A 19,366-nucleotide genomic window follows, 5' to 3' on the forward strand; every position below is an offset into this window, starting at 1 on the left:
TACAATTCGAGCAGCCAGTGACATCATTGGCGCATGCGCTCTGAGGGAACAGTCCACAGGTGCGGTTTTATCCGAGACCCGTGGAGTGAACGGCGGCTCTCACGCGAGTGACGGGAGTGACGTCATAGTGGCTCTGGCCAATCACAGCGCCGGAGCCCATGAAGCCGGAAGAAACTCCGGGGAAGATGTCAGCTGTGTCAGCGGTGTGCGAGGAACGCTGCAACAGCTTCGTTCTAAGGTAAGTATTTCATAATGAGTTAGTATGCGATGCAGTGGGGGATGAGCTGATGAAGAGAATAAAAGAACAGTTGTTAGGTGGAGGCAGGGTAGGCTTCTCGGATAGATTTGGAGATAGTCTGACAGATTGGGGTAGGGAATTCCAGAAGATGGGCGAGGCTCGGGAGTATTCCTGGAGACGAATATGGGTGGAGGTGATGAGGAAGATAGAGAGCAGGAGGTCTTGGGAGGAACGAGGAGGATGATTAGGTTGGTAGTTTAAGACTAGGTTGTGGATGACTTTGTAACGTATTGTTAGTATTTAGAATTTCATTTGTTGGGTGAGTGGCAGCCAATGGAGGGATTGGTAGAGAGGGGTAGCAGACGCTGAGCAGTTTGTAAGGTGGATGAGTCTGGCAGCAGCATTCATGATGGACTAAAGGGGGGATAGTCTATTTAAAGGTAAGCCAATGAGGAGTGAGTTGCAGTAGTCAAGGCGAGAGATAACCAGGGAGTGAATCAGGAGCTTTGTGGTGTCATTGGTTAGGAAGGGACGTAGTTTGGAGATGTTGTGGAGGTTGAGGAGGCAAGCTTTGGAAAGGGATTGGATGTGGTTCCAAAAGGAGAGTTCAGAGTCCAGGATAACACCTAGGATCCTGGCATGTCGGGATGGGTGGATTATGGTGCCATAGCTCTTGACAGAGAAGTCAGGGGAAGAGGCATGTGGGGGAGGAAATATTATAAGCTCAGTTTTGGACAAGTTGAGTTTGAGGAAGTGGTGTGACAACCAGACAAATATGTCTGTTAGTAAGTTAGTGACGTGTGAGGAGACCGATGGAGTGAGTTGAGGGTTGGAAAGATAGATGTGGGTGTCGTCAGTGTAGAAATTATATTGAAAGCCATGGGAGGCAGTCAGCTGACCCAGGGAGGAGGTGTAGATTGAAAAATAAAAGAGATCCAAGAACAGAACCTTGGGTGACCCCGACAGAGAAGGGAAGAGAAGAGGAGGAAGTAGAATTGTAAGTGACACTGAAGGTGCATTGGGATAGGTAAAATGAGAGCCACCGAAGAGCGCAGTCACGGAGACCGAGGGAGTAAAGTTTTTGGAGGAGGAGGGGGTGGTCAACTGTATCAAAGGCAGCCAAAACTTCTTTAAATCTATTGCATTGTTAATTCGCACCAACATCGCTGTCTATACAGTTGGAATGACGGCTTCAACTAAGTTTACTGAAAACAAGCGATATATAAAGTGTGAATAAATTGAAATGAAATTTCTTTGTGGTTGGTTGAAGCCACCATTTAACTTTTTTGATGGCTTTGCCATTCAGACAACAAAAATGATGGAAAGTCCAGTGGCTTTATCAAATTGCCACATGTATGGCCAGCATTAGTATTTACGTAAACAAAAGAAGACAGCAAAATGCATTTTCACAATTAGGGCCGGCCCTACCATGGGTCCCGCTGGGTCCAGTGGACCCAGGCGGATCTTTGAGAGGGGCGGCAAATTGATGGCCAAAATTTTTTCCCAGCAATATTGTGTGTCATCCAGGGGCGGGACTGGGCCAGGGGGGGCAATGTAACAACTGCCCCCTGGGCCGCTCTGCTGCCCTTTAAAAAGGCCGCCCTGCTGTCCTCCTCACGCATACTCATAGTTGCAGCGCACACAGTCTAACACCAGCTGTTAAGCACCCGAGCACACATGAAGAGCTCAGGTGTGTGTTCTGCCGGAGGCGGGGTACCTACAGGTAACAGAGAGCAATGAAAGATCCCTTCACCACCGGCTCTGCCAGCAGCCGATGTTCAGCCGCAGCTTGCGAGGCTTGCATTTCTATTGGGTGGAACTGAACGAGGCAGTGCGGCCGGCCTCGTACCTGGCCTGCCTTCTTGTGCTCTGGTGCATATGTGAGGCTAGGCACTGAAGACTGTGGGAGCACTGGGAGAGAGCAACAGAGAGGTAATATAAGTTCGTAGCCCACCCCTATGCTACCCTAGCCCACCCCTATACTACCCTAGCCCACCCCTATACTACCCTAGCCCGCCCCTATATTGCCCTAGCCTGTCTATATACTAACCTAGCCCACCCCTATACTGCCCTAGCCTGCCTATATACTACCCTAGTCTGTCTATATACTACCCTAGTCTGCCCCTATACTGCCCTAGCCTGTCTCTCCCACCCTCTGCCATGCTGCTGTAGCTGGGAAGAAGTGAAAAGTGGAGCTTCACCCAAAAGAGAAACTCTGCTTGTCTCTTCTCTCCCCCCCCCCCCGCCGCTCCACTGCCACATTTGGCACCTTTTGGGGGGTAGCGGGTACCTGGTTTTGACAGGTACCCGCTCCCACTTCCGGCTCAGTTCGCCGTGTTCAACCATCTTACTTTAAAGGAGCCATTGAGATAATTTCAGGTCTTTTGGCACCCCTGTTAAAACCAATTCATTAGGGGGCCGTGGGAAGAATATCCATTACATTGGTGGTCATTGGAAAGAATGCCCCCTTGCAGTAGTGGCCAAAATACCGTCCTTACAGACAGCTAAAAAGACCATTGGTGTCATGCAGCTGGCTATGCCAAATGGTGTTGGCCTTGGAAATATGCACGTACCATCAAATCGGAGATCAATCATCCACAACTCAAGGAACCCCTAGCAACTTCTGAAAGAACCTTAGGGTTCCACTGAACCCTGATTGAGAATGACTGCTCTAGTATCATGTAGAAGGTATATTAGAAGAACCCCACCAATCATTGAAGTCAATCAATTGTTTTATACTCAAGATACTTGAGTAGGGGTGAGTTGGAAGAATACCTATTACATTAGTGGTCATTGGAAAGCATACCCCCTTACAGTCGTGGCCAAAATGCCACCTGCCACCCTTACGGACAGATAAATAGACCATTGGTGTCATGCAGCTGGTTACATTGCCTTGAAAAAGTATTCATACCCCTTGAAATTTTCCACATTTTGTCATGTTACAACCAAAAACGTAAATGTATTTTATTGGGATTTTATGTGATAGACCAACACAAAGCGGCACATACCATATTTATCGGAGTATAACACGCTCTTTTTTCCGCTTAAAATCAGGGGAAAATCGTGGGTGCGTGTTATACGCTGTTCCCCGCCGATCCCCCGCTGATTGTGAGCGGAGGAGCGAGCGCTGCCGATATACATACATATTCGAGTGTACTCAGCTAGGCTCGGCTCCTCTCGGCTAAGCTCACAGTCACACCCAGTCCGGCCCTATGATAGACATAACACAGGGACTGGACGTGACTGTGAGCGGAGGAGCTGAGCCTAGCCGAGTACACTCGGCTATGTATGTATGTATATCGGCGGCGCTCGGCTCCTCTCAGCTCAGCTCACAGTCACGCCCATGCGAGAGGAGCCAAGAGGAACCGAGATACACAGGACCGGCTCTGTGTATCTCGGCGGCGCCATATTTAAACTGCAGTGATACTGACAAGGATGCAATGTCACTGGGCAAGGCTGCAAATCACACTGACAAGGCTGCATTGATGGGCATTTAATGGTAAGTTTTTTTCCTTAAAAAGTTTTTTCCTAAAAATTCCCTCCTAAACTTGGGGTGCGTGTTATACGCCAATAAATACGGTCAAGTGGAAGGAATGATAAATTTTTTTCAACATTTTATACAAATAAATATGTGAAAAGTGGGGGGGGACATTTGTATGCAGCCCCCTTTACTCTGATACCGCTACCTAAAATCTAGTGGAACCAATTGCCTTCAGAAGTCACCTAATTAATAAATAGAGTCCACCTGTGTGTCATTTATTTCTCAGAGTAAATACAGCTGTTCTGTGAAGCCCTCAGAGGTTTGTTCGTGAACCTTAGGAAAACAGCATCATGAAGGCCAAGGAACACACCAGGCAGGTCAGGGATAAAGTTGTGGAGAAGTATAAAGCAGAGTTAGGTTATAAAAAAATTCCCAAGCTTTGAACATCTCACAGAGCTCTGTTCAATCCATCATCCGAAAATGGAAAGAGTATGGGACAACTGCAAACCTACCAAGACATGGCCGTCCACCTAAACTGACCGGCCGGGCAAGGAGAGCATTGATCAGAGAAGAGCCAAGAGGTCCATGGTAACTCTGGAGGAGCTGCAGAGATCCACAGCTCAGGTGGGAGAATCTGTCCACAGGACAACTATTAGTCGTGTTCTCCACAAATCTGACCTTTATGGAAGAGTGACAAGAAGAAAGACATTGGTGAAAGAAATCCATAAGAAGTCCTGTTTGCAGTTTGTGAGAAGCCATGTGGGGGACACAGCAAACATGTGGAAGAAGGTGCTCTGGTCAGATGAGACCAAAAATTAAACTTTTTGACTTTTTGGCCTAAAAGCAAAGGCATGTAAGGCAGAAAACAGTGGCGGATGGTCCACTCGCACCCCCCACCCCTCCGCACAGATGGCACGCACACACCCCCCCTAAGTTGGTCGGTTGGCCGGACCACGGGGGTCACGGGTGGCACCCCCTCAGGATCGGTCAGTCACCCACCCCATCTCGCAGGCAGCGCTCCGGGCTCCGTAATTGCAGTGAAAGAGGGTTCTAGAAAGTATTGACTCTGGGGGGCGCCATACAAATGTACCCCACACTTTTCACATATTTATTTGTAAAACATTTGGAAAACCATTTTTCATTTTCCTTCCATTTCACAATTTTGTGCCACATTGTGTTGGTTTATCACATAAAATCCATTTACGTTTTTGGTTGTAACATGACAAAATGTGGAAAATTTCAAGGGGTATGAATACTTTTTCAAGGTACTGTATGCCAAGTGGTGTTGGCGCCGGAACTATGCACACACCATGAAATGGGAGATCATCCACAGCTAAAAGAACCCCCTAGCAACCTCTGAGGGAACCCTAGGGTTCCATTGAAACCTGGTTTAGAATGGCCGCTCTAGTATCATGTAGAAAGCATATTAGAAGGTAGATTTACCAAAACCATAAATTATGAGGTCAAACCTAAACACTTTCAATTTGTATGCAATCAGGCCGGATTGTTAAAAGTAAATTTAAAGGAAATTGAATAAGAAAATCGTATAATGTACGGCCAGCTTTACTTTGCCAAAACAAAGTTGACACCCCGAATTTCAAGATGAATTTTCATTCATGTGATTAAGATTGTTCCTCCTATCCTACACATCACCAGCAAACGCTGGGCAAAAGCCGATAACTCAGCACAAGGATTGTACGTTATCGGGAGTTATCCAGTAACCTTTTGTCTATCCCGTCGGCTGTTTATGTTTTGTGTTGGAGGTTTACATTGAATTCCATTGCTCTGTATCACTACTGCACACTTGTTATTGTTAGGTCGCTGTTCAGAACAGGCGATTGCTTTGCATCAATAAAGCATTCTAAGTGCTTTGCAAAGCCAATGACCGCACTTTAAATCAATGGACGATGGCCTCCTACACATATTAAAAAAATTCAGGGTGCATCTGCGTCGCTTTATTTCAATCCTGCCTCAAACATATGGCAGCCATTGGCAATTTGCAAAGAATACCTAACACCTTAGTTCAAGTCAATGAAAGTCTGTGTTCCTAGGCAGGCTGGCTTCCTAGGTAACCCCACGTATGATGCTGAGCCTCTGTGATTGAATAACTGGCTGGGGAGGGAAGTGCTAGATCACATGTGTCAAACACAAGGCCCGTGGTCCGAATCTGGCCCATCAGACTATTTGATGTGGCCCTCGCCCTCCAGGGAGAGAGGTGGAAGTGAGATGTGGACAGCCTGCGAAAGAGAGCGGAACCCTGCACACTGCATAGCACACTCCTAAACTCTGCACTCTGTATGTAGCACACTTCTCAATTCTGCGCTCTGTACACAGCGCGCCCCTGAACTCTGCACTCTGTACACAGCGCACCCCTGAACCCTGCTCTCTGTACACAGTGCACCCCTGAATGCTGCACTCTGTGCACAGCGCACCCCTGAATGCTGCACTCTGTGCACAGCGCACCCCTGAACGATGCCCTCTGTGCGCAGCGCACCCCTGAACGCTGTACTCTGTGCGCAGTGCACCCCTGAATGCTGCACTCTGTACGCAGTGCACCCCTGAACTCTGCACTCTGTACACAGCGCACCCCAGAACTCTGCACTCTGTACACAGCGCACCCCTGAATTCTGCACTCTGTACACAGCGCACCCCTGAATGCTGCACTCTGTACACAGCGCACCCCTGAACTCTGCACTCTGTACACAGCGCACCCCAGAACTCTGCACTCTGTACACAGCACACCCCAGAACTCTGCACTCAGCACACCCCTGAATGCTGCACTCTGTATGCAGCTCATCCCTGAACTCTGCACTCTGTACACAGCGCACCCCTGAACTCTGCTCTCTGTGCACAGCGCACCCCTGAACTCTGCTCTCTGTACACAGCGCACCCCTGAACTCTGCTCTCTGTGCACATCACACCCCTGAACTCTGCACTCTGTACACAGCGCACCCTAGAACTCTGCACTCAGCGCACCCCTGAATGCTGCACTCTGTACGCAGCACATCCCTGAACTCTGCACTCTGTACACAGCGCACCCCTGAACTCTGCTCTCTGTGCACAGCGCACCCCTGAACTCTGCTCTCTGTGCACAGCGCACCCCTGAACTCTGCTCTCTGTGCACAGCGCACCCCTGAACTCTGCTCTCTGTGCACAGCGCACCCCTGAACCCTGCACCCAGTACATAGTGCACCTTTAAACTCTGCACTCTGTACATAGCGTATACCCTGAACGCCGCACTCCTGGTATTTATTGACCCTTTAGAATCTTCCCACTGTTAGTGCAATTTGGCCACACCCACTGTTTGATACTGTTTTGCAGGGGAGGGGGTGTGGTTTAGTTCCTGCACCTATTTTTGGAGAAAAAAGGCCCTGGATAAATGTGTATAGTTTTACAGATACAGCCCGTCCTTTGAGGACAAACATAATGCTGATGCGGCCTGCATTGAAATTGAGTATGACACACCTGTGCTAGATGATACTGGATGTCCTCCAACCAGGAAAGGAAATGGGCTCTGTCTGACTTAGTGCAGCTTCTAATGCTTCATATAATGGGTAAACAATTTCTTATTTTTCTTTGCTTCCATGCCAACTCCAGCCCAAACTTTTTCTTTTGTATTGGATAAAATGGGGAATATTCAGAACCTCTGCTGGGTTTTTATTGCTGTCTGTGTCCTGACTGGGCAGATTTCCCCTCACTTCCAGTAAGGACAAGAAATGGTGGGGAATCTCTCTAACGGTGACACAGATCTGTGTGGTTATCATTGCGTCAGCAAGTGAGGGAAAATCTCCCTAATGGGGTCTCAGACAGAAATAAAATTTGGCAGAAATGTTACCTTATCCCATCTCTTATCCCATCTCAGATATTTACTATTCCCCAAAAAGATTTTATGAGAGATCCCTAAACACCAAACAAGGTTCCATCTTGTTACCATGTTCCGGGTTTCCTCCTAGATGTGTTCCCGAAGAGCAGTCACAGAATCCTCGATTGTCCAACTGTAAGAGGAAGTCTCTTCCTGGGGGTTGGCCAAAACCCAAAGATGTTATAAAGGTGTCCGTTAGGTCCAGTTTCACAAGCTCCCCGAGGTTCTCTACATCTACAGTCCTTAGATGATTATGGCTCAGATACAATCTCTGGAGTTTCTTTAGACCCTGCAAGGAGTCAGGACGGAGTTCAGAGATTCCACAGTTGCTTAGATCCAAGGTCTGGAGATGGGGTAAGTTCTTGAAGGCCCCTGCAGGAAGGACATGCAGTGGATTGTTGGAGAGATTGAGGTGGAAGAGCTCTGAGAACCTCTCAGACAAAGGTTGAGATAGTTGGATGGAGTTACTGGAGAGGTCCAAGTACCGGAGATCACCGGGAAGCGTAAGTGGGATGTCAGTAAGGCCTTTATGACGGCAGTCCACACTCACCTGAACAAACAGCAAGCAAGACAGGATTACTCAGCTCTCGTGTTGACCACATATACTCAGCAATTGTCTTAAAATTTTACTCAATTTCCACAGCATATAAAGGGTCTCTGTCATGAGAGGATAATGGAGGTCGCCATTGCTGAACTATTCTGTTGACCATGCTAGCCCCTTGGTTGTCATGCAGATGTTATGGCCTCAATGCTCTCCAAGTCCCTGATCCATAAAAAGCATAGAGATAAGAATTTGTGATGCTTTTCTGACACTCTTTTATAGCATGCTTATTCCAGATCTGAGACTCAAGGAACTCAGGCAATTCCTGGCAATTAGCATTTGAAAAAAGGGGCTTGCAATGGCAGCATCCCATGAGAGATTAACAGTGTCACGAAACCCACATCATAAAAAAAACTCTCCATAAATGGTGTATACCATGCTGTTTATACTGACTCAGTTACTATTGAATTCGTTTTCTGTCTTCTGCAAAAAAACCTGGTTGATTCCGCTGCTCTCTCCCCCTTCTGTCCATGTCTCCAATTCTGCTAGGGACTTTGCAACTGTGGTGGCAACTCTACACACGCTCAGTCTTCAGTGAGTTTTTATTCTGAGCATTTCCTCCCTATCACACAGTGGTAAATGACGGGCAACTCCCTCCCTTCTCCTCCTTGCCCACTAACCAGCTAAACACAATAGGGGCAGGATATTAAATGTAGATTGATGGACAGTGGCGGCTGGTGCCCCCCGAGCCCACCCTTTTTTTAAGCCTATTATAGCCTCTGGCTCTAATCACATGCTTCAAAAGAAAACACCCCCCCCCCATTGGAATCCATGTGTCCGGTGCCCTGCACGTAGATTAGGGGACCGGATGCATGGACAGGGGGGGGCGGCGCCCGTGCGCCCCTAATTGCGGGCCGCCACTGTTGATGGAGGCTTCACCTCCCTCTTATTCTAAGACACAGGCTGGAGGGGCGTGACAACAGGCTGTGACTGGCAGAAATCCGCCCACGCCATGCTATTGCCAAAAAATAATACAGATTTGATTTCACATATATATTTGTATGACAATTTAAAACAGTTTATTGATATGAATTGCTTATTTTTACTCTGTATTCCAAATTCAGTTTTTTATTTTATTTTGAACATGTGACCAGCAGCAGAGGACTAGAAGCTCCTCCTGCCTATGTTTCCCTGCAGACAGGCTGGGAGAGAGTTGGGTCATGTGACAGCTGGATATCGATTAGGAAAAATGGTACCTCTACAAGTGTGTGGCCAGCATTACTTGAACCATTTGCCAACAACAATACGTATATAAACGTTGTGGTCTGCAAGTGGTTTACTGGGATTATGTTGAAGCTATCACCCATAAGCCCGGTACCGTTTTTTTCTGTAGGCGGCCAACTTTCTCATGAAACCACTGGAACGGTTTCCGAAGCGGTTCCCTCCCCCCCCCCCCCCGGACGCAGGCTAGTGTTTCTCTGGCTTACCGTTTTTGCTGGTTAGCCCGAGAAACGAACCGGCGGTGCGACCAGCTGCTCCCACAGGCAATCACAGAGTTAACACTCTGTGATTGCCTCTATGGCCTTGGAGGACCGAAGAAACATCATGAAATCACTTCCGGTCCAGGCTGGAAGAAAATAATATATATTTTTTTTAAAGTGAAAGATTTTTTTTTTTTTTTGATCTTTTGCTTTTAAAGGTAAAGGAGAGATTTGGGGTCTTTTTGACCCCATATTTCTCCATAATGGGGACCTGTCATTCTTATTTGTATTACAAGGGATGTTTACATTCCTTGTGATAGGAAAAAAAGTGATAAAAAAAATTAAAAAGACAGTGTAAAAATAAAAAGTACAATAAATAATAATAATAATAAAAAACTTTAAAGTGCCCCAATCCTTCCGTGCTCGTGCACAGAAGCGCACCTATATGTAAACGGTATTTGAACCTCACACATTTGAGCCAACATTAGAGCGAGAGCAATAACTCTAGCGCTAGACATCCTCTGTAACTCTAAACTGGTAACCCGTTAAGGCGTTTAAAGCGTCGTCTATTGAGATTTTTAACCACTTGCCGACCGCCGCATGCCGATTTACGTCGGCAGAATGGCATGACCAGGCAATAGGGCGTACCTGTACATCCCTTAGAACTTGCCGCCTAGTGGGCGCGCGCGTGCCTGCCACGCGCCGTGGGAGCTTGCCCGCTGGTCCCGTGAACTCGATGTTCGCCGGCGGCCCGGCGATTACGGCGAGGAGCGGCAGAACGGGAAGATGCCTATGTAAACAAGGCATTTCCCTGTTCTGCCTAGCAACATGACAGGGATCTACTGCTTCCTGTCATCGGGAGAAGTGACCTCTGTCATGTTGTAGTGAGCCCATCCCCCCTACTGTTAGAACACATCCAGGGAACACACTTAACCCCTTGATCTCCCCCTAGTGTTTAGCCCCTTCCCTGCCAGTGTCATTTATACAGTAATCAGTGGCTATTTGTAGCTCTAATCGCTGTATAAATGTCAGTGGTGTCAAAAGTGTCCGATCTGTCTGCCATGATGTCGCAGTCCCAATAAAAATCGCAGATCGCCGCCTTTGCTAGTAAAAAAATATATATATATAATAATAAAAATGCCATAAATCTATCCCCTATTTTGTAGACGCTATAACTTTTGCACAAACCAATCAATAGGGATGAGCTGAACACCCCCCCCCCCCCAGTTCAGTTCGCAGCAGAACATTCAAACAGGCAAAAAATTTGTTCGAAAACGCGAACACCGTTAAAGGCTATGGGACACGAACGTGAAAAATCAAAAGTGCCAATTTTAAAGGCTAATATGTAAGGTATTGCCATAAAAAGTGTTTGGGGACCCGGGTCCTACCCCAGGGCATTTGTATCAATGCAAAAAAAAAGTTTTAAAAACTGCAGTTTTTTCGGGAGCAGTGATTTTAATAATGCTTAAAGTGAGACAATAAAAATGAAATATTCCTTTAAATATCGTGCCTGGGGGGTGTCTATAGTATGCCTGTAAAGTAGTGCATTTTTCCTGTTTTATAATTTACTTGGGTACAACGTTGCACGACCACGCAATTGTCAGCTAAAGCGACGCAGTGCCGTATCGCAAAAAATGCTCTGGTCAGGAAGGGGGTAAATCATTCCGGGCCTGGAAGTACCCTAGTTTTTCGCCATCCCACGAGTGTGCGCAATTTTAAAGTGTGACATGTTAGGTATCTATTTATCCGGTGTAACATCATCTTTCACATTATATGAAAAAATTGGGGTACCTATTGTGTTTTTTTTTTAATTTTAATTATTAAAGTGTATTTTTTCCAAAAAAATTGCGTTTGCAAAACCACTGCGCAAATACTGTGTGACTATTTTCGTTGTTTTTTTTTTTATTAGAAAGCTTAGTGAAATTAAAAAAAAATATTTGAAAATTGTCAAGTATGTGGCCATTCAACATTGGGTAGGTCTGACATATGAGCTCTGCCTGGAAGGGTTGTCAGTGGAGAATTTATATGCAGGCTTCTTGTTTGTTTAAAAAGATGATGATGTCAAATAATTTTTTACAGTTCTTCACTCTGATTGGACACCCAGCAATAATTGCCATAAACTGCCGGCAAAGAGGTTTTATAATGTTTGCTGTATCTCAAATGAGAAATGTCCCAGGATGAGTCATCATCACAAATAGAAAGCTTCAGCGGTCACAGTTAATGTTTGTTTAAATATTACCAGTAAATCTTCTCTGCTCTTCTTTTCTCAGAAACATTTACTTCTGAAATGGCCTCCTAACTTCTAAGATCGCCTCCTACCTTCTGAGATGGCCTCCTACCTTCTGAGACGGCCTCCTACCTTCTGAGATGGCCTCTTACCTTTTGAGAGGCCCTCCTACCTTCTGAGATGGCCTCCTACCTTCTGAGATGGCCTCTTACCTTCTGAGATGACCTTCTACCTTCTGAGATGACCTCCTACCTTCTGAGATGGTCTCTTACCTTTTGAGAGGCCCTCCTACCTTCTGAGATGGCCTCCTACCTTCTGAGATGGCCTTCTACCTTCTGAGATGGCCTCCTACCTTCTGAGATGGCTTCCTACCTTCTGAGATGGTCTCTTACCTTTTGAGAGGCCCCCCTACCTTCTGAGGTGGTCTTCTACTTTCTGAGATGGCCTCTTACTTCCTGAGATGGACTCCCTCTCGTCACAGAGGACAAAGTGACTTCAGACACACAATATAAATATTATAATGTAAAAGATTGACGTCACCCCTAGATGGCTGAACCTAGGGCAGGAGGGCCACATGAACCTCTTTGGAACTTATTGTGTGGCCCTGGGGACCCAGAAGTCAGGAGTGGGAGCACTGATTCATAACAGTCTGTAACAGCAGTGATTAGGGGCACTGTGAGACATTTCAGGGAAAAAAATCATGACAATTTTCAGAGATTTTCCTATATCAGTGCATTGGAGTAAATGGAGAAGGTAAAATTGAGGAGGGCTTAGTGGTTTTAGAAGTACAATAAACATTAAGTGGCTCCTGAGGGATACAGAATGTCCTTTTAATTAATCTAAGCCTGTTCCTGTGCCAAAAAGAGGCCCCTTATTAGCAGAAAGGATTATCTACATGTTTGGTCCAAACCTAGGTTCAGGCTGGATTTTTCTTGTTCGAAGTTCTGCAATAGCTGAACTAAATTGGAGTCGAACCTCCACTGACAGCCAGCGGGAAGTGACAATCATGACTCATCCCTACCTGCCCTATCTCAACTTTTAACCGGGGATTTCTGCCTGGCAGCAGAATATAAACTAAGGGTGAAGATATTGTAAAACAAAGAACACGTGGGGTCCCCCTTCATAATTATACTGGACCCTTCAAGTTCTGGTATGGAATTTGGGGGAAAACCCATACCATTTTTTTTTCATCTTTTGGCATGGGGTCCCTGTTGTTAGGACAGTGGTGGTGGCTGTCTTCTGGGTCTGGTGTGAATTTTAGGGGGAAGCCCATGCAAAAGAACAAAAAGCATGTGGTCCCTCCAAAAAGTTTATACCTAACCTTTATCTGAGCATGCATCCTGGCAGGCCAAGAAAGGGGGAAACCGAGTGTGCATCCCCTTTCCTCCTGAACCACAACAGGTTAGATGTCCTCAACATGTGGAAAGTACCATGCCAGGGTGCAATGGGAACACCAGTTCTCGTGACAACCAGGGATTCCCTCCCTTTAGAGGGATTTCCCCTCATTTCATGTTTGGGCAATGGGACAGGAAGTGGAGGGAATTCTTCCAAGAAGGCAAAACCTGACAGGGGTTCTAACTAAGGTGACAACATTTCCAAACTGTCATTCAGAGACCCCCCTTCCCAAAAAAAGATTTACATCACGGGGGTCCCCTTAGTCTGCCTGTAAAAGTGGCGTGCCTGTAACATGCATAGTACATGCTGCAGTAAATAATGATGTTTAAGGGGAACCCCACGCCAAAAAAAAAAAAAATGGTGTGGGGTCCCCCCCAAAATCCATACCAGACCCTTATCCAAGCAAGCAGCCTGGCAGGTCAGGAAAGGGCATGTAGCCTGGTATAGTTCAGGAGGGGGGAGGCTGCTCGATCGCCCCCCCTTTTCTGACCTGCCAGGCTGCATGCTCGGATAAGGGTCTGGTATGAATTCTAGGGGGGACCCCACGCCATTTTTTTTAATTTTGGCATGGGGTTCCCAATGAAATCCATACCAGACCCAAAGGGTTTGAATCCATACCAGACCCAAAGGGTTTGATATGGACTAGAGGGGGGAACCCCACACGGTTTGTTTTTGTTTTTTTTACTGCAAATTTTTTTTTTTTTTTATTTAGCTGTCGGCTTCCCGGTCCCGCTCCTTAACAACCCGCTTTTACTGCACCCCGATTGGGCAAAGCTTTGCCCAATCAGGGTGCAGAATGCACTGTGTATGGTGGCTGTGTCAGTTTCATTACAGGACACTGTACTGAAGGTGTCCGGGACCCAGGACAGACCTGCAAAATGCGTGACTTTCCTGAGCAATCCGGGACCACCGGGATCACCCTAGTTCTAACCCTCCCTCACTCTATCCAAACTAAAACAAAGTTTTGCCTTTAACTCTCCATCATCTAACAAACATTTAGTCCAAATTGGATAGACTATACCTAGAGTCCCCCCCAACAACAACAATACCCCCCACAACAATAGATCCCCTTTTAGCCAGCATCAGGAGAGCCCTCCCTCAACAAGAGATCCCTCCCAGCAACATAAGACCCCCCCTCAAGCAGCAGTAGATCCCCCACTAGCAACAATAGACCCCCCCACAACAATAGATCCCCCTCAGCAAACATAGACTGCCTAGCAGCCAGCATCAATAGACATTCCAGCACACCCCAGCACCCCTTGCCATTACATACATTCAGTGCTGGAGGTGCTGGAACTGAGTTTCCCCCCATGTTCCTGCTGAAAAAAAGCACTGGTTATATTTAATGTATTGTCTGTCTGTATTCATGTCTGTCAATTAGATTGGTGGTGAGTAGTGTTCCATAGCCCGTCTATAGTGTGATTGTCAGTAAAGTGGAATCTTACCTGGCTGGTGAAGGTGCTGCAGGGGTGAGCGGAGGTGGCGGGGAGGAGCAGTGTGATGTACAGGAGCAGCATGATGAATGAACCTGTCATCAGAAGACAAAGACACACCGGGATGAAAAGTAACAATCACATACACGGGGCTAGGATCTACTGTATAATATATATAGAATTTATCACCCACATATATTAAAGTGATTTCTCTTGCAGCATCCTGCGTAGTCACCCTACACTGTGTGCAACAATAGAAATACACAGCCCTATGCACCCCCCCTCCCTGAGCAATTACCTGTTTGTTGCTGGGTCGCCTAGGTGAGCACTATGCTGGGCAGCCCATACACCCAGTGTGCCCCCTCCCTGTGCACTCACCTGTTTGTTCCCGGCTTTCCTAGGTGAACACCATGCTGGGCAGCCCATACACCCAGTGTACCCCCCTCCCTGTGCACTCACCTGTTTGTTCCTGGCTTTCCTAGGTGAACACCATGCTGGGCAGCCCATACACCCAGTGTACCCCCCTCCCTGTGCACTCACCTGTTTGTTGCTGGGTCTCCTAAATAAGCCTGCTGGGCAGCCCATACACCCAGTGTACCCCCTCCCTGTGCACTCACCTGTTTGTTCCTGGCTTTCCTAGGTGAACACCATGCTGGGCAGTCTAAGCACCCTGTCTCCTACCTGTCCTGTCTTCCTGAAGGTGAGGGGTGGAGCCTGGCACCAGGAAGGGTACAAAGGTGGAAGAGCTGGTTAAAGTGTAACCCGGACTGAGTGGGAAGAGGGGAGAGGAGCCTGGCGGTGCACCTGGATTTGATCTCTTCTCATTTTCTGCAGAGAGAGTAAAGAATACACAGATTCATTCATTACATGAGTATACGGAGTATATACTGTATATAGAAATAGGGAGTCCAGTGTCCACTAGAGGGAGCAGCTGAGAGAGGCCAACAGAAGAAGGTTACATTGTGTCGCTCAGGGAGAAGGTTACATTCACTGACAATCCTGTATTGAGCTGTTCTACTGCTGAAACTTACCATGTGACTTGTGACATAAAGTCCCATGACAAGTCAAAACACATTCATTTCAATGGGTGCCGTTTTAATCAATGCAACTCAAGTCGCAGCGACAAAAGAAAACTCGCTACTTTTGTGTGACTTGAGTGTCACAGACTGAAACGTTATAAACCTTTGGTTTGTTGCAGTGTAAACCATTCTTTGTGTGCTTTGCAGTGCATTTGCTGATTTTCAGAAACGCACTACAGTACATTTAACACCGGTCAAAACGAAAATGTTATTGTTTTCGATCCGAATGCAGCAAAGTGAACAAACGAAAAAAAAAATCTTCAACAAATGATTACAATGACAGGACGGGAGTTCCATTGTTCTGACCAGACATCATATGACGTCCTTTAGAACAATCGGCTCGTCGAATTCTAACTACACATATTGCTGAAGTCAAAGACTGTGGGTGTTATTAGAGAACCATTTCAAAATAACGCTGTTTTTGTTAAGCCAAATGTGATTTAAAGAGTCATTGTAATCTTTTGTTGAGGATTTTTTTTTTTTTCGTTTGTTCACTTTGCTGCATTCGGATCGAAAGTAATAACATTTTCGTTTCGACCGATTATATCGATTTAAACGTTTTCAAATCTAAAAAAAAACGTTAAATTGGAAGAAAATTTCGAATACGAATCCCGAATACGAATTGAACGAATCAACCGAATTTAACAAACGAAATAACTAGATTAACGAATCAAATTGAAACGAAACTAATTTTTTCGTCATGTCTTCTGCTAAATGTGACCTGTTTAACCACTTCCCGCCTGGCCTATAGCAGAATGACGGGCGGGCGGTGGTTCAGTTATCCTGACTGGGCGTCATATGACATCCTGCAAGATAACAGCCGCCGCGCCCGATGTAAATAGGAAGAGCCGGTGATCAGCTTTTCCTCACTCGCGTCTGACAGATGCCAGTAGAGGAGAGCCGATCGGTGGCTCTCCTGACGGTGGGGGTCTGTGCTGATTTTTTATCAGCACCCCCCCCCCCCCCGGATGCCCACTTCAGACCACCAGGGAAGTCGCCAGGACCGACCACCAGGGAAGCACATAATATGTGCATGGCCAGGAACATCCCCCATGGCCATCCACATGTGCCAACATATGCCCAATCAATGCCAATCAGTGCCCACAAATGGGCACTGACTGGCAGCATTATGAAAACAAATAAATTCAGTGATGCCCAGCAATGCCACCCATCAGTGTCATCAGTGCCACCTATCAGTGCCCATCCATGCCCATCAGTGCCCACCTATCAGTGCCCATCAGTGCCCAATCCGTGCCACCTATCAGTGCCACCTATAAGTACCCATCAGTGCCACCCATAAGTACCCATCAGTGCCGCCCACGAGTGCCCATCAGTGCCACCTATGAGTGCCCACCAGTGCCACCTATGAGTGCCCATCAGTGCCGCATACCAGTGCCACTTATCAGTGCCCATCAGTGCCACCTATTAGTGCAGCCTATTAGTGCCCATCATCAGTGCCCATCAGTGTCAGCTCATCAGTGCCACCTCATTGGTGCCACCTTACTTATTTACAAAAAATTTTAACAGAAACAAAGAAAAACCTTTTTTTTTTCAAAATTTCTGGTCTTTTTTTATTTGTTGCACAAAAAATAAAAATCACAGAGGTGATCAAATACCATCCAAAAAAAAGCTCTATTTGTGGGAACAAAATGATAAAAAATGTATTTGGGTACAGTGTAGCATGACCGCGCAATTGTCATTCAAATTGCGACAGCGCTGAAAGCTGAAAATTGGCCTGGGCAGGAAGGTGTCTAAGTGCCTGGTATTGAAGTGGTTAAGCAAATCGGGATGCGCTGCGGCCACCTTGCAATGCATGAGGTTGCGGAGCATTGGTGAAGCATTTATGGGGTTAGAACAGGCTCTGTGGGTGTGTCATAGATTAAATCACAGCTGATAATTATGTAAGCTACTCTTTTTTGATATTTGTGTGGGATTTCTCAACTCAAATAATGTGGTATCGTTGGATTATAATGTTACTATCTATTTTTCCCTGAGGAAGAACATGCTGTAATTGAGTGTTCGAAACACGTTGGATTATTTTGGTTGGAAGTTTACTGTGAGGGTCCACCTCTGTGACAGCAAATGACAATTGGATGTACCACACAATCACGTGATGTTGACCCTTTTTCTTTCTTAAAAACACAATGATGTATCAAATTGTTTTTAATACTCCCATAACGTAGGGATGGATGTTTTCAAATTAAAATTTGTGATTTTTTAATCAAAATGCATATATGTGTAGCTTTTTTTGGTTGCCTAGAAAGTCCCATTAAGAGATTTGCAATGAGGATGTGTCATATTGCCTCCTCTCCGGTTAAACGTCTCTGAAACTTGATTACAGCAGCACAAGTAGCCAATCAATTCATGTGCTGACAATAAGTATGCCGATGGAAGGGGGGAACGGAGCAAAAGAGGGATGAGCTCATCGCTGTGCTGCTGCTTTGTTCACTGTCCAGTCACAGGTTGGGGTCTGGTCCGGGATGTTCCGAGCTTAGAGGAAGTAGGTTCAATGATGCTGACCAGCAGACTACTGGCAGCAGGGGCGTTGCTAGGTCTACAAAAGATCTGGGGCTAGAGCCCATAGCAACGTAGTAAAGAAAGTCATACACTTGGGTGGGCATACATATGTATCTAATATACGTATGTGTATATCTCCAGAGGGCCCCCCCCTTACATTAGGATCCCTAGAGAGCCCCCCCCTTGCATCAGGGTCCCCAGAGAGCCTCTCCCTTAAATCAGGGTCCCCAGAGAGCCTCCCCCTTAAATCAGGGTCCCCAGAGAGCCTCCCCCTTGCATCAGGGTCCCCAGAGAGCCTCCCCCTTAAATCAGGGTCCCCAGAGAGCCTCCCCCTTAAATCAGGGTCCCCAGAGAGCCTCCCCCTTAAATCAGGGTCCCCAGAGAGCCTCCCCCTTGCATCAGGGTCCCCAGAGAGCCTCCCCCATGCATCAGGGTCCCCAGAGAGCCTCCCCCTTAAATCAGGGTCCCCAGAGAGCCTCCCCCTTAAATCAGGGTCCCCAGAGAGCCTCCCCCTTAAATCAGGGTCCCCAGAGAGCCTCCCCCTGCATCAGGGTCCCCAGAGAGCCCCCCACTTACATCAGGGTCCCCAGAGAGCCTACCCTTGGGGACCCCTGCAGAGACTTGGGGCTATGGGCTGCAGATTCGGGGCTATAGCCCCAAAAGCCACCCCCTAGCAACGACACTGAGGCACAGACCATCCATGGGTACAATGATTAGAAAGGAGAAAAGAGGGCTTAGACAGAACAGCATTGAGAGAAAATTTTGTCCAGGGGCAGGGATAACTTGCAGAGGGCTGAAGGGAACAGATGTCCTAATCCAGCTGGTGAATAAATCATTCTGATGGAAGCAGTGGCTGAGAGATAGATTCTCACAGCTCAGACCGTGTCCAGGCAATCTAGGGAAATTTCCTTCTGATGAGCTATAGCTAGACAGAGGAATGGATCAACATTTTCCTGCATGAGGTGAAAAGATGAAACCAACTTATGAATAAAAGAAGGCACTAGGCCTCAAAACCACCTTATTCTTGTGCAAGACCAAACATTTTTTTCAACATTTTTTTTTTTTCAAAAGATTTTTTTTTCAAACATTTTTTTTTTCAAAAATTATTTTTG

The 19,366-nt window shown here is 46.6% G+C and overlaps 1 protein-coding gene across 5 annotated transcripts in view; it reads right to left on the minus strand.

Annotated features, from left to right (window-relative positions):
* LG07H1orf210 (linkage group 07 C1orf210 homolog) overlaps positions 1–15,510 on the minus strand; it is a 29,049-nt gene extending 13,539 nt beyond the window's left edge. The window contains exons 1-3 of one of the 5 annotated variants that reach the window (XM_073593904.1): positions 15,340–15,510; positions 14,671–14,753; positions 7,651–8,131 (exon numbers count right to left, since the gene is read on the minus strand). In XM_073593904.1, coding sequence (XP_073450005.1) covers positions 7,651–8,131; positions 14,671–14,742 — 553 coding nt within the window. In that variant the 5' untranslated portion in view covers positions 14,743–14,753; positions 15,340–15,510. The other 4 variants (XM_073593902.1, XM_073593905.1, XM_073593906.1 and 1 more) reach the window with 4 other exon arrangements.
* Positions 15,511–19,366: the final 3,856 nt, after the last annotated feature.

Source organism: Aquarana catesbeiana, linkage group LG07 (assembly GCF_042186555.1).
Source record: "Aquarana catesbeiana isolate 2022-GZ linkage group LG07, ASM4218655v1, whole genome shotgun sequence".
NCBI classification, from domain to species: domain Eukaryota; kingdom Metazoa; phylum Chordata; class Amphibia; order Anura; family Ranidae; genus Aquarana; species Aquarana catesbeiana.